The 13374-nt window shown below is 35.1% G+C and overlaps 1 protein-coding gene across 1 annotated transcript; it reads left to right on the top strand.

Moving 5' to 3' along the window:
- The first annotated feature begins 9827 nt into the window (after positions 1-9827).
- Positions 9828-10430, top strand: LOC141613389 (uncharacterized). Its single transcript, XM_074432123.1, has one exon. The coding sequence runs from the start codon at positions 9828-9830 to the stop codon at positions 10428-10430; it is 603 nt and encodes a 200-aa protein (XP_074288224.1).
- The last annotated feature ends 2944 nt before the right edge of the window (positions 10431-13374 follow it).

Raw genomic sequence — 13374 nt, 5'->3', positions numbered from 1 at the left:
GAGTGCTTACCCTCCTCCAATGGGTTAGGAATTCTGTGAACCCTTCCTTATCATTCTAAGTCAGGACCTCAAGAGTGCGGGTATTAGCTTGGATTTCGACGTTGTCGGCGTACTATTTAGCAAATTCGACGGCGACCTCGTCCCAAGTAGTAATGATCTTGGGGTCGAGGGAATAATATCATTGGCGGGGAATTGGTTCCAGGGATGACGGAAAGATTCGGGCGAAAAGTTCCTGCTTGACCCCCTTGATAGACATGTAATGTTTGAAGGCCCGAATGTGATTGAGCGGGTCCTCCACTCCCTCAAACTTGGGTACATCATTCAAAGTAAAGTTGTCAGGCAACTGATCCCCAACGGGTTCGAGTCTTCGATTGTTCTCAAGGTGGATGTTGTTACCACGGGTTAAGAGTTGTTCTTCCAAGAGCTTGAGCCTTTTCTCAGTTTCGGTCAAAGGCGGAGTGTTGTGTTCTCCGATTTCCTTGTTTTCCAACGTGTCGATAAGGGTCTCGACACGGTCTAGGGTGACCTTGAGATCGATGACTAGGCTGGCTAGCTGAGCAGTCGTGATATCTCTATTGTCATCGTTGTTGTTGGATGATGCTGAAGACGGAGCCATGGCTTCTGAGGCATAAAAACGGCTCACGTTACAACCCAATCCGACACGGTTTAACGACTAAATGCAGACAACACAAAATATGGAAAGACACTTTGGATTCAACAAGACGACGGTAACCATGTGCGGTGCCTCGGTGCGGATTTGATTTATGATGTGACGGTGTTGACCGAACTTTTACCCGCTTTCAACATAATGGTGTGACGCCATTGAATGAGCCTCGAGGTGAGACAACTCATAAGTAAAGACCCATAAGTACGTTTGCTTCGACTCGATAGACACGAGGTGGAATTGGAATGGTGGACTGAAATTTTCGAAAATAGAGATTTTCAAAAAGATTCGTTTGTCGCTTTATGGACGGCTTCCGAAGAATAGGGATCTTCAAAAGGTCGACCAGTTGAAAAGGTTGTCTTGAGTTTGTTTTCAAAAGACGGTTTGAGTTTGAGTTGTGGCGGCTCTGAAAAAAATGTGTTGTTCCCTAAGACGACTTTTGAAATCCAAAAATCATACGTTTTGAAAATCGGGTTTTGAAAGGTTTGAAAAGGTGTTGGAATATGTGTCCTCCGATAATAATGTGATCACAACTGTAGATCATGATGATCACATGTTTAAATCTCATTTTAAGAATACATGTGGGATGTAATATTTTACAGTCAACTGGTCCACACATATCGGTAATGATTGGCTGACTAGAGTTTGACTTTACTGTCGTGCGACGGTGGTGATCAGTTGATCCCCTTAGGTCATACCTAAAGGGTAACACTCTTAATTGATTATTTAATTGATCGTATCCTGATACGGGTTAATTAAACTGCTTAAAATTGACGGACGATTTTGTGAGTATTATTGACTTATCTTATTGTAATTCGATTAAATAAGATACGGTCTAGGTAATCAAATTGTTTTATTACTTAGATAAAATTATTGTTTACGAAACAATTAAACCTGAATGAATAATTTATTATAAATACAAGATGTTGTGATTTATAATTGGTAAACCGTTTTGGTACAAGTAATTATGAATTACTAAGTCGATTTTGTACATGACGTATTTTTATTAATATGTTGATTTTTAATATGCTAAAAATACATTACAATTACACATGACTAGTGACATGTGACAATTGACAAATGACAAAATATAAAATGGACCTCACATTTTATAAGTGCCGAAAAATGGAGGGAGTATATGTTTAAATTGTGTTAAATAATTAAGTGGAATGCAAAATGATTACACTACTTCTATGTATGCATGCCAAATTGCTTTTGTGAAGAGCATCTTGGCCATGCATTGGCTCCTTTTCTTCCTCCACTCGGTTTCCACCTAGAAAAACAAGAGTTTTTCTTCTATAATCATTCTACTTTTACACTACATATTTTTCTAGTGTAATATTATTCCATTCTCTAAGTTTACTAGAACTTAGAGATAGAAAATACTCCATCATTCTTTCCTTCTCTTGGCCGAAAAACAAGAGAGCAAAACAATATTTTGGGTCAATTTTTAGTAAGATTAATATTGTTCTAGATCAAATAATATTAGTCTTTTAAGAGGTCATCTTGGGTATTCATCTTTGGGAGGGATTCTAAGCTTGAATCTTTGTTCATCCATATAAGGAAAGCTCAAGAACAAGTAAGAAGGAGATCTTACTTGTGCCCTTTGATCCGAAATTTTATAGTAAGGAAAACGATTTCTTCTCTATTCTTATTCATGTTTGCATGCATAAGATCTAAATTTAATTTTATGACTAAATAATTTCTCACATATATGAATATGTCAAATCAATGAGATTATTGATTTCTAACAAGCGGTATCAGAGCCTTGGGTTGTTTGCATGCAAATCGGTTATTGCTTTTCCAAGTTATACGATTACCAAACAAAACTTATAAATTTGTGTTGATTATGAAATATCACGAAATTTATTATGCATATTAAAGTTTCTGGTCCTAAAATGTTTTTAGGATATTTTGGTTTATTTATGGATTTTATTGTTCATTTTTATTAATAATGGCATTAAAATGTGATTTTTATGATTAAAATGTCATTTTTGGACTAAAAATAGCTAAACTTTGATTTTTCCAGTGGTTTTTGGATATGTTTTCATATATTTTATATACTGATGGCCTGTAAAGTTTCATAATAAAATGAGTTGTTATACTCGAAATATGGATTTTTCATGTTAAAATCGAATTTAAATGGTTAAATAGGTTAATATGAGATATATTTCGAATATGGTCATAGAAATTTAGTATGTTATCACATGCAATTTTACAATATGTGTGTAAAATATTTGGCTATAATGAAGTCTTTATGCATGATTTATGAATTTTTGATGAAAATCCTATAAATAGTGACTTTAATTAGTAAAAATTGCTAAAACATACTTCATGACTAAGGAAAAACGTCACATGTTGCATTTTATCATATATTTCAGATCTAAAAGTGAAAAGTTGATAAAAATAATTTTTCTCATATTTTTATGGCAATAATTGATAAATCCGATAAACCGCAACATTGTTTTTCTCGATAAATTTCGAAATTTTTAACCTAAGTTTTTGAACATTATGAGTTTCATGGTTTTTTTTTTCTTCTAGAATGTTCATGAGTTTAAATTTCAAAATTTTAAATTATTTGAAATTTTTATGATTTATTTGAAGTTTTTGACATAATTTTGTATTTTGAGTCATTTTATGAACAATATTGAGAAATATAGGTTAATTATTGTCAAATGTTAGTGGAGACTAATTTTGAGTCCTAAGTTGGTTAGGGTAATTAACTTGTACATAAATATGAATTTATTAATTATTGTGATTTTTAAAAGGTAAAATCACGCAAATCCGTAAAAACCGATAAATATACGATATTGGCTCCTTAAAGGCGATTTAGCATAAAATTTGGCATGTTCATACATATTATAATGCTGAATTTTATTTATGATTGTCATATTTTAATTTTTATGTAATTTTGAATTATGTATTTTTACTTAGTATGGCCTTAGTTTTAATTGGTATTACCCGAAATATATGGGAATATCGATTCGATTGTAATTTATTGTGATCTCGTATCACCGTTTTGTAATTTAATAGATTTATTTTATTTTAATTAGAAATGTATAATAGGAAATTATGTAATTTATTTATTCCGGAGTTCCTTGAAGACGGTGCCACTCGAGAAGGCGATCCATTAAAGAAAGTGTTGCCTTGAAATGCGTGCCAAGACCGAAGTTTAAGGGACCAAATGAGTTAGTTTCCGAATTTGTAATAGTTTATTAGATTTACTATTTTAGGAAGGCCAAACTAAGATTTTATTTATGCTTTGCATTTTATTTATATGTTGCATGCATCGCTAAATCGCCATAACTAAAACATGCATTATCTTTTAATCGAGTTTATCGACCGTGTCAATTACAATTATCGTAGTTCACCGCTTTAGTTCACTTAAAACGTGATAGATAATAAATTGACATGACCTCTCGCTAAAATAAACAATCGAGACTTAGCCTTACCAAAAAGTATAAACCATGAAAACCTATTTCGCGAGGGAGTGCACTTGGCCACCCCGGGGTACAAACCTTGTTACGTAGAGGAAGTGGGTGATAAATGTCTATCCACTGAATTCATGTTGATGAGGGATGAATCGGCTACCCCGTGCCCAAGTTAATGTGAATCTGGATCATGGACACATTTATTCGAAATTTGGATTGAGCTCAACGGAAGTATTCGTGACCGTAGTCGCATGTGTTCCGGGCTAAAGATAAATATTAGAGTAATTTTATCGACCGAGAGTTCTAAAAGTAGAATCGATTAAAGAGTTAATCCACCGAGTTATATTGATAAGGGATGAATCGGCTACCCCGTGCCCAAGTTAATATGAATTTGAATCTCAGAATCATTTATAATAGTTGGGTATAGGTCACTATATAAATGCTCATACTTGTCAAATTATTTACAAGTATTATTATAACGATGAATGTTTTGTTTCCACTATTCCGTTATCATATTGTTCTATTTCTTTACCTAAATTTATACGGTATCATTTCGATTTTAATTCAAATCTCCATTAAAACATCGTAACTAAAGACAAATATGAATTTTCTTCTAAAAAACCTCAAATTATCCATCACAAGGATCTCTTGTGAAATGTATAGATAAAAGTTATTCGTGATCAAAAGGGTTTTTGATTCTTAACTAACATATTTACTTACAATAAATTGTTTCTCATATGCTTAATTGAGTTAAGTACTTTGAAACGTTAAATCTTTTTGGTAACTAGATTTGTTGGAAATCAAAATTGACTAAAATACCGCAACCACTTCAATGAAAGTTTTAAGACTAAACGAATAAATTGAAGAGTAGTCTTCATGAATTTCAATTTTGCTTCTCTTAGCAAAAACTCATTGAAATTAGTGGGAGCATTCTCTTAAACCGTTAAGAAAAGGATAAGGTTCAAAGAAGTAAAATTAGAATGGAATTGACACAAGGTAATGTTAAAAGTAAAGTTATTGAGAATAACGATACTAAACCTATCAATCCCGGCCGATAAATTTTCCATTGTCTTAATTGTTGGACGCTAGAAAGGAAACTATCCCAAATTATTGAAGAATCAACAAGTTAGTTGTGGGACATCTAATGGGACCTTCTTCTTTAAATGTTTATTTGATTGACATAAATTTTGCTAGTACTACTTCGTCAATATTAGAAACCAGTGGTGGTTTTCATCATTGTATTTGATACATAGGATGATTACAATATGACGACTAGTAACAATGATGTTGAGAGATAGAGTCATTGTGGACTCAATCTAGTTTTTGGGTTTAAAGTTGTACTTAATTGTGACTATTAAGTGCATAAACTCTAAATAAGAATATAAACTTGTTAAGATACAAAAAGAGGTTTCACTTTTGTGACCCTATACACCATGATTTGATGTATGGCTAGCCCATTATCAAGGTGATTATATTCTAAACCAAACTAGAATGATATATCATGTAGATGATGCAAGACTCAAATTGGTAACCCAAGATTAAACCTTAAATTCTGAAATGATGAACGCAAAGAGTTATTGAGTACTCTTGAAACCATTAGATTGTTAATCTTATGGTATATGCGTATCTTGTATCCAAAGCAAGATGTCCAATGCTTTTTGGTTGAAAAGGAGATCGAGGTTGTAAATCATTGATCCAAAATAGGTTGATCATTTTCTTTTACCAACGATTTAAGTTGACGCTAATATGTTCACTTAATAAGGTAAATAGAGAAATCTTTGAAGAAGTTCAAAGAGTTCGAGGAATCACGATTTAGTCGTGATGGGATTATCAAAGTGAAGACTTTGATATAAGCCAAATGAAATGTGATATAGTATCACAAGTTAATCTCTCTTAGCACGCATTATGGGATAATGTGTGGTTGGATAAAGAAATCAAACGCTATTCGATATGGTTTGGACTTCAATCAAGTTACTTTGAGTTACTTGATTCTTTTGGGGACTTTATCATTTTGTCTAAATTATTTTTCCACTAAATCTAAAACAAATCATATGAGATATTAAATGGTAAGGTACCATGTTTGTAAGTTTTTCAAAAGAAACAAATGCTCATTTTTGCTTACTATAATCACGAGTACAACGGTTTTGTGGCTCGTGAAGCTGTCTTTCTAGAATACAAGTTTATTTCTAGAAGACAGAGTGGGAGAAATTATTCAAGAGCCACAAAGAATGCTATGTCGCAAGAAACTGGTCTTTCTTGGCTACATGAGACGTTTTGTGTAAAACGTTGTTTCTTCAAAACCTAGGAGGTTAAAGCCATCACTTGTTGAAGATGATGAATTAGTGTTACTTTTAAGAAAGTAAAGAGCTTAAAGTAAAGAACTTACAACTTACAAAGAAATTGTTTGATTCAAGTTACTTCTAGAAAGTAATAAATATATGACTTGCATAAGAGTGTTTAAGTCACAACTCAATACAAGGCTTAGAGCCATAAATTCTGAATGGAATTGTTGGATATCAAAGAGATATATCAAGCAAAGTGTTTTCCACTATTCGGATCTTCTTAGGGATTGTATTTCATTATGATGATATACATATAACGAGTGAATCTAAAACCCACTTCTTCAATTAGAAGGAATGTATTCAATACATGTCTTGAGTTTTGTAGATTCTTGCAATCCTAAGATAATGTGAAACTTAAGAGAGGGTCTTAAGTAGGACATCAATGAGTTGGAATCACTGTTTTGATCACGTTATAAAACTTTTCTCGATAAGTCGAGAAGTTGTGTTTATACATGGAGTTTAGTGGGAGTTACGGAAATTTTAATCAGTCTAATATGTGGATGACATATTGATCATTGGGAATGATTTAAGACTTTTGGAGTAATATAATACATCTTTAATATCCAGATTTATGTAGATAAATCCACATGATATTAGCGTCAAATAAGAAGTCTTATGTTGATAAGATTCATGATTAGCTCAATCGAGTTGAACATATTTGATTGATTCCATTTGTTTCCGCTGCCGAATCAATTAAATAGGAAATGATGTATAACACTTCATATACTTTAAGTATGATGAATTGTTTCAAATCGAATTTAATTAATAGTTACCAAGTAAGCCATAAAGATTACCCTTAAGTGCTTGCAGAAGCATTAAGGATGTAATGCAAAGTGTTTTTGATGCAATTTTGTGTAAGGGTATTACACAAGTGACAATTGACAATTGAAATTGCGCATTGTTTCCGACAAAACCATAATACAAACACATTAGGATGGTTAAGATACCATTGTGGCTATGCTATTTAAGAAATAGATTTTCTAGAATCGTTCTAGGCAATAAAGAACAATGAGAAATATTTACAACGGAATTTGAGTACACTTGCAATCATGGGATGTGCAAGAAGGATGAGTCCCGCACACGGTGAAAACAGTGGGAGCTATTCTAAGGCTAGAGGGCCTATGTCTTGATTGGATCTCGACACGTACTCAGAAAGTTTTGTAATGCAAATGTATACATTACAAAGGAAAACGAGTATGTAGTAAGGTTGAGTAAGGTACAAGAAGTTGATAAAACATACTAACCAAAGCCTTCTCATAGGCTTAACATGATGAGTCATGTCATTTCAATTGAATTGAGATGAACAACTACATAGAAGATCTAAATTGGATATGAAGTAGTAATCAAGTATTGACTACTCATATAATAATCACATTTGTCGTTCGAGTTTTTAAAATCTGAAAACTCATTTTATACTTTGTTACATCCAAACGGGTTGTAGAGACAATATTGAACCCCGTTAAAGTGAACCCGGATTAACATGGTATTCGCCCATAGTCACTTGTATGAGGTGACGTCTCGAAGTGACTAAAGTGTGATGCGATTGATGGCAAGTTCAAATGTCATAGAGTCATATGAGATGACTAGTCGATCACATAGGCAGACTGTTAGGAACACTTTGTCGGGCCTTATGACCCCTTATAAAGTTCTGGCAAATTTATATAGCCTGGTCGTGGCGAGAGCTACTATAGTATTCTAATGAGTCGATTCTTTTGACTAAAGACTGTTCACCTAAGGTGGCACAGTTTCAGATTAAGTTTGATTTGTGTTACTACGACCTTCGTAAATGGGGTCAAATGGGCATATTTTGGGTTATGATGGCTGTGGCTAGTCGAAAGGAAGGAGTACGATAGGAATTGTCCACCCCCTTGTCAGGGTTAAAACAATATCTCAGGGCCACTCGAGGAGTAATGAACTGGAAATGCGTGGCCACGCTCGGAAGGTATCTATGGTAGATAACTTCGGTCAATCAGTTACTCTCCAGATCGAGGAAACCACTCTCGATATGATCACTTGCAAGTACGACCTGAAAGACACCATGCATTGAGTGGGAGATAGTAATAGGACAAGATAATTGGTGACGCACACTTGTCGAGGACAAGTGGGAGATTGTTGGAATATGTGTCCTCCGACAATAATGCGATCACAACTGTCGATCATGATGATCACATGTTTAAATCTCATTTTAAGAATACATGTGGGATGTAATATTTTACAGTCAACTGGTCCACACATATCGGTAATGATTGGCTGACTAGAGTTTGACATTACTGTCGTGCAACGGTGGTGATCAGTTGATCCCCTTAGGTCATACCTAAAGGGTAACACTCTTAATTGATTATTTAATTGATCGTATGCTGATACGGGTTAATTAAATTGCTTAAAATTGACGGACGATTTTGTGAGTATTATTGACGTATCTTATTGTAATTCGATTAAATAAGATACGGTTTAAGTAATCAAATTGTTTTATTACTTAGATAAAATTATTGTTTACGAAACAATTAAACCTGAATGAATAATTTATTATAAATACAAGATGTTGTGATTTATAATTGGTAAACCTATTTGGTACAAGTAATTATGAATTACTAAGTCGCTTTTGTACATGACGTATTTTTATTAATACGTTGATTTTTAATATGTTAAAAATACATTACAATTACACATGACTAGTGACATGTGACAATTGACAAATGACAAAATATAAAATGGACCTCACATTTTAAAGTGCCGAAAAATGGAGGGAGTATATGTTTAAATTGTGTTAAATAATTAAGTGGAATGCAAAATGATTACACTACTTCTAGCTATACATGCCTAATTGCTTTTGTGAAGAGCATCTTGGCCCTGCATTGGCTCCTTTTCTTTCTCCACTCGGTTTCCACCTAGAAAAACAAGAGTTTTTCTTCTATAATCATTCTACTTTTACACTACATATTTTTCTAGTGTAATATTATTCCATTCTCTAAGTTTACTAGAACTTAGAGATAGAAAATACTCCATCATTCTTTCCTTCTCTTGGCCGAAAAACAAGAGAGCAAAACAGTATTTTGGGTCAATTTTTAGTAAGATTAATATTGTTCTAGATCAAATAATATTAGTCTTTTAATAAGTTATCTTGGGTATTCATATTTGGGAGGGATTCTAAGCATGAATCTTTGTTCATCTATATAAGGAAAGCTCAAGAACAAGTAAGAAGGAGATCTTACTTGTGCCCTTTGATCCGAAATTTTATAGTAAGAAAAACGATTTCTTCTCTATTCTTATTCATGTTTGCATGCGTAAGATCTAAATTTAATTTTATGACTAAATAATTTCTCACATATATGAATATGTCAAATCAATGAGATTATTGATTTCTAACAAGAGGTTGCGGTAAAGAATCAAATGCATTCTTGGTTTTTTGATGAGAATTGGAGAGCTGGTATGCCTGAGTATACTGTCAAATTGGGGTATAGCTGGTTAATTGAAGAAGGAGTTGATGTTGCGTGGTATCCTTGGGTTAACAACAGGGTAATGCTTCCAAAGCATCAGTTTTTTATATGGTTGGTAGCTCAGAACCGTCTGCTTACACAGGACAGGTTACTGAGAATGGGTATTATTCAGCATAATCGTTGCTTTCTGTGTGGGGGTGCTGAAGAAGATCTTAATCATCTTTTCTTCAGCTGTCCTTTTAGCAGACAGTGTCTCACAATGCTGAAAGATTGGCTACAGGTGGGTATTCCTTGTCATGAAGTCTTGGATTGGTGGTTACAATTTAGAGCCCGGTCCCTTTTGAAGAAACACATACTGGCTGCTGCACTTGCCCAGATGATGTACTTGATTTGGAGAGCTAGGAATTGCTGTAGAATGGAGTATGTAGTCCCTCACCCTGTTAGAATTATAAAACAGGTTAAGGGCATGTTGACTATGAGAATGAGAGTTAGTCCTATTATTGTAAACCATAGAGTTGAGGAGTGGCTAAGAAATGTGGGGTTGAGTTGTAATTAGCTAGAGTCTTGAACTTTAGCTATCAAAATTGTATGTTTGGCATTATGAATATATATCCTTACCTTTCCCAAAAAAAAAAAACAAGAGGTTGCGGTCCCGGGAACGGTGTATGGTCCTCGGGATTTGAAAAGCCCCGAAAAAGGGTGTGTGTCATTTTCGGGTTTTGAAAGAGCCATTGTGTCGACGCGAGACGGGTTTAAATCTGTGTCTTGACGCGACGATTATAACGGCGTAAAAAGGTGTTTTTGAAATGGTTGTGAAAACCAAGTTTTAAAATCGTCACTACGACGGCCTAAAAAGGCGTGTTTTTTTGAAATGGTTGTAGAAAAACCGGTTTGAAAATCGTCATTACGACGGCCTAAAAAGCCGTGCTTTTTGAAATGGATGTAGAAAACCGGGTTTGAAAATCGTTATTACGACGGCCTAAAAAGGCGTGCTTTTTGAAATGGTTGTAGAAAACCGGGTTTGAAAATCGTATTACGATGGCAAAAAAAGGCGTGCTTTGTTTTTCTTTGAAATGCAACGGTCGGCGAAAGACCGAGGTTTGAAATGGCCATTATAACGGCGCAAAAGGGTGTTTTTGAAAGTTTGAAATGATACGGAAGGACCTATGATCACATAACACATAAGCACTCGCAGTTTCATTATATTATGCATAATGCTGACACGGATTTTGGCTTGAAAGGGTGGGTTTGTAGGGTTATATCCGTATAAGACCCTTTAAATTTAAGGATTATAACGCAAATTTAATACGTGATTATAGTCATAAAACGAAAACATGAGAAAGACAATAAAGCATTAGGAATAACCTCCGGTCCTAGTGCAATTCAGCAATGAGAGATCAAAGTAGACCTCCTCCTAATTGTTGCACCCAAGATCGTCTGAGAAATGCCCGTGTGCTAGAAATACTTTCTAATTGACTTGCAATCTTGAGAAAGCTCTTGTGAGGTTTTACGATGTGAGATCTAGGTTTCAGAGAGAGATGATCTCCAAAACCCTAGTTTTTCTGTAAATGAAAATCGCTAGGTCAAAAGGAGAGGGAGTCTCTCCTTTTGTTTGGTTCGGCCAAACCGAGAGCCTAAGGGAGGGAGTGGGCTTTCACTTCCTCCTTCTTTTAACTCGTGGCCCGACCAATCCCGCTAAAATGTATATGACGCGGTTTTTATAAATCGTCATCGGTTATCGGCTATTAAAACATCAACTAATAACACGGGTTAGTTGAAGTATTAATACATGTCCGACAAAGACGATATTGTATAATTTACTCAATATACATTAATTAAATATAATCGTTTATATTTAATTTACGAATTAACTGTTTAATTCGCCTTAGCCCATTTTATTTAATCCGTATTAAATATAATATCTCAACATCACATTTTGACTAATTACTAGTCAAATAACTCGGACTAATTGGTTAGTCAGATTTGGCATCTACATGACCGTATTTTCATACCGTCACATCTCTCAAACGTATCCTATAGGTGTGACTTTTAGGGACCAGTTGATCACCGCCATCCGTATGACAATAACGTCAAACTTATCTAGCAAGCCAACCGTTATTGATAAACGTGGATCAACCGATAATAATACCAAAAGTATGCCCTTTGATCCTTTTAGAGATTTATAAGTCCTTGCACTAACCGTTAAGGACACCAACCCCAACAAGCTCCCACTTGTCCGTACAAGTGTATGTGCAATGACGTTATCCGCACTAACCGGAGGACACAAGCTCCAACAAACTCCCACTTGTCCGTACAAGTGTATGTGCGATAACCGATTCTCATATTCATTTAAAATTTCTCCCACTCAATGTAAAACAATTTGCAGATCCGGATCCACAAAGGTCGTATTTTACAATCGATCTGTATCAAGAGTGGTTTCCCCGACTAGAGAGTAACTTAACTGATAAAACGAATCCGTATCCGAGCATGGCCATGCATTTCGATTCTGACTCCTCGAGTGGCCCGAGAAATATCGAGTACCCGATAAAGGCTGAATATTTCCTTCAACTCGACTCCTTCCGATCTAAGCACAGCATGAAATGACCCAGAAAAAATCTACTTGGCCCCCTGTTACGGATGACCGTGAGAAAGAAACCAAAGTCACCCAAAATCTGCCGTAGTCTCAAGAGACAGTCGATAGTCAAAAGATTCGACTCTTAGGATCACCATGGAGGTCCTATCAACGACCGGGCACGGAATGTTATAAAACATTTAGGACTCCACGTCGATGTCACAATGGTGTCCTACGAGATATCCGTATAACTCGCCTCTGTGATTGGTCAGTCAACTGGTTGACTTATGGCTCATTGAACCCACCATCAACCAACGTCACAAAATAATTGCGAGTTATCACTCTCATGTGGGCAATTAAGGACTATAAAAATATGATGTTTGTTCAGTTCACTTTGTGGTGTTCAAAATTGTCGTACAATTCCACATGAAGAACAAAATATATATATATAAATATCAAAACGATGATGTCGTATAGAGTACAAACGAGAATGAATCTAATCAATAAAAAGTACTACAACTCAGGAACACGTTTGATTCCCATGGAATTAACGTGCCCTTCATGCTTATCTTGTCGTAATGGTTTAGTGAGAGGATCTGCTATGTTATCATCGGTAGCAATCTTTTCTATCACTACTTCCTTTTGCTCCACGTAATCTCGGATTAGATGAGCTTTCCGTTGTACATGTCTAGACTTGTTGTTAGACTTTGGCTCCTTAGCTTGGAAGATGGCACCACTATTGTCGCAATAGATGGTGATCGGGTCATTCGAACTAGGCACTACGATAGCCCATGTAAGAATTGACGCATCCATATCGCTTCCTTTGTAGCTTCAGACGCGGCATAGTACTCGGACTCGTCGTAGAATCTTTGTAACAGTTTGTTTCGAACTCTTCCGGTGATGCAGCGCCATTAAGAGTAAAAACGAA

The sequence above is a fragment of the Silene latifolia genome, chromosome 11 (assembly GCF_048544455.1).
Source record: "Silene latifolia isolate original U9 population chromosome 11, ASM4854445v1, whole genome shotgun sequence".
Taxonomy (NCBI): Eukaryota; Viridiplantae; Streptophyta; class Magnoliopsida; order Caryophyllales; family Caryophyllaceae; genus Silene; species Silene latifolia.
The sequence above is the reverse complement of the archived record's forward strand: the minus strand, read 5'-3'. Positions and strand labels throughout refer to the sequence as shown.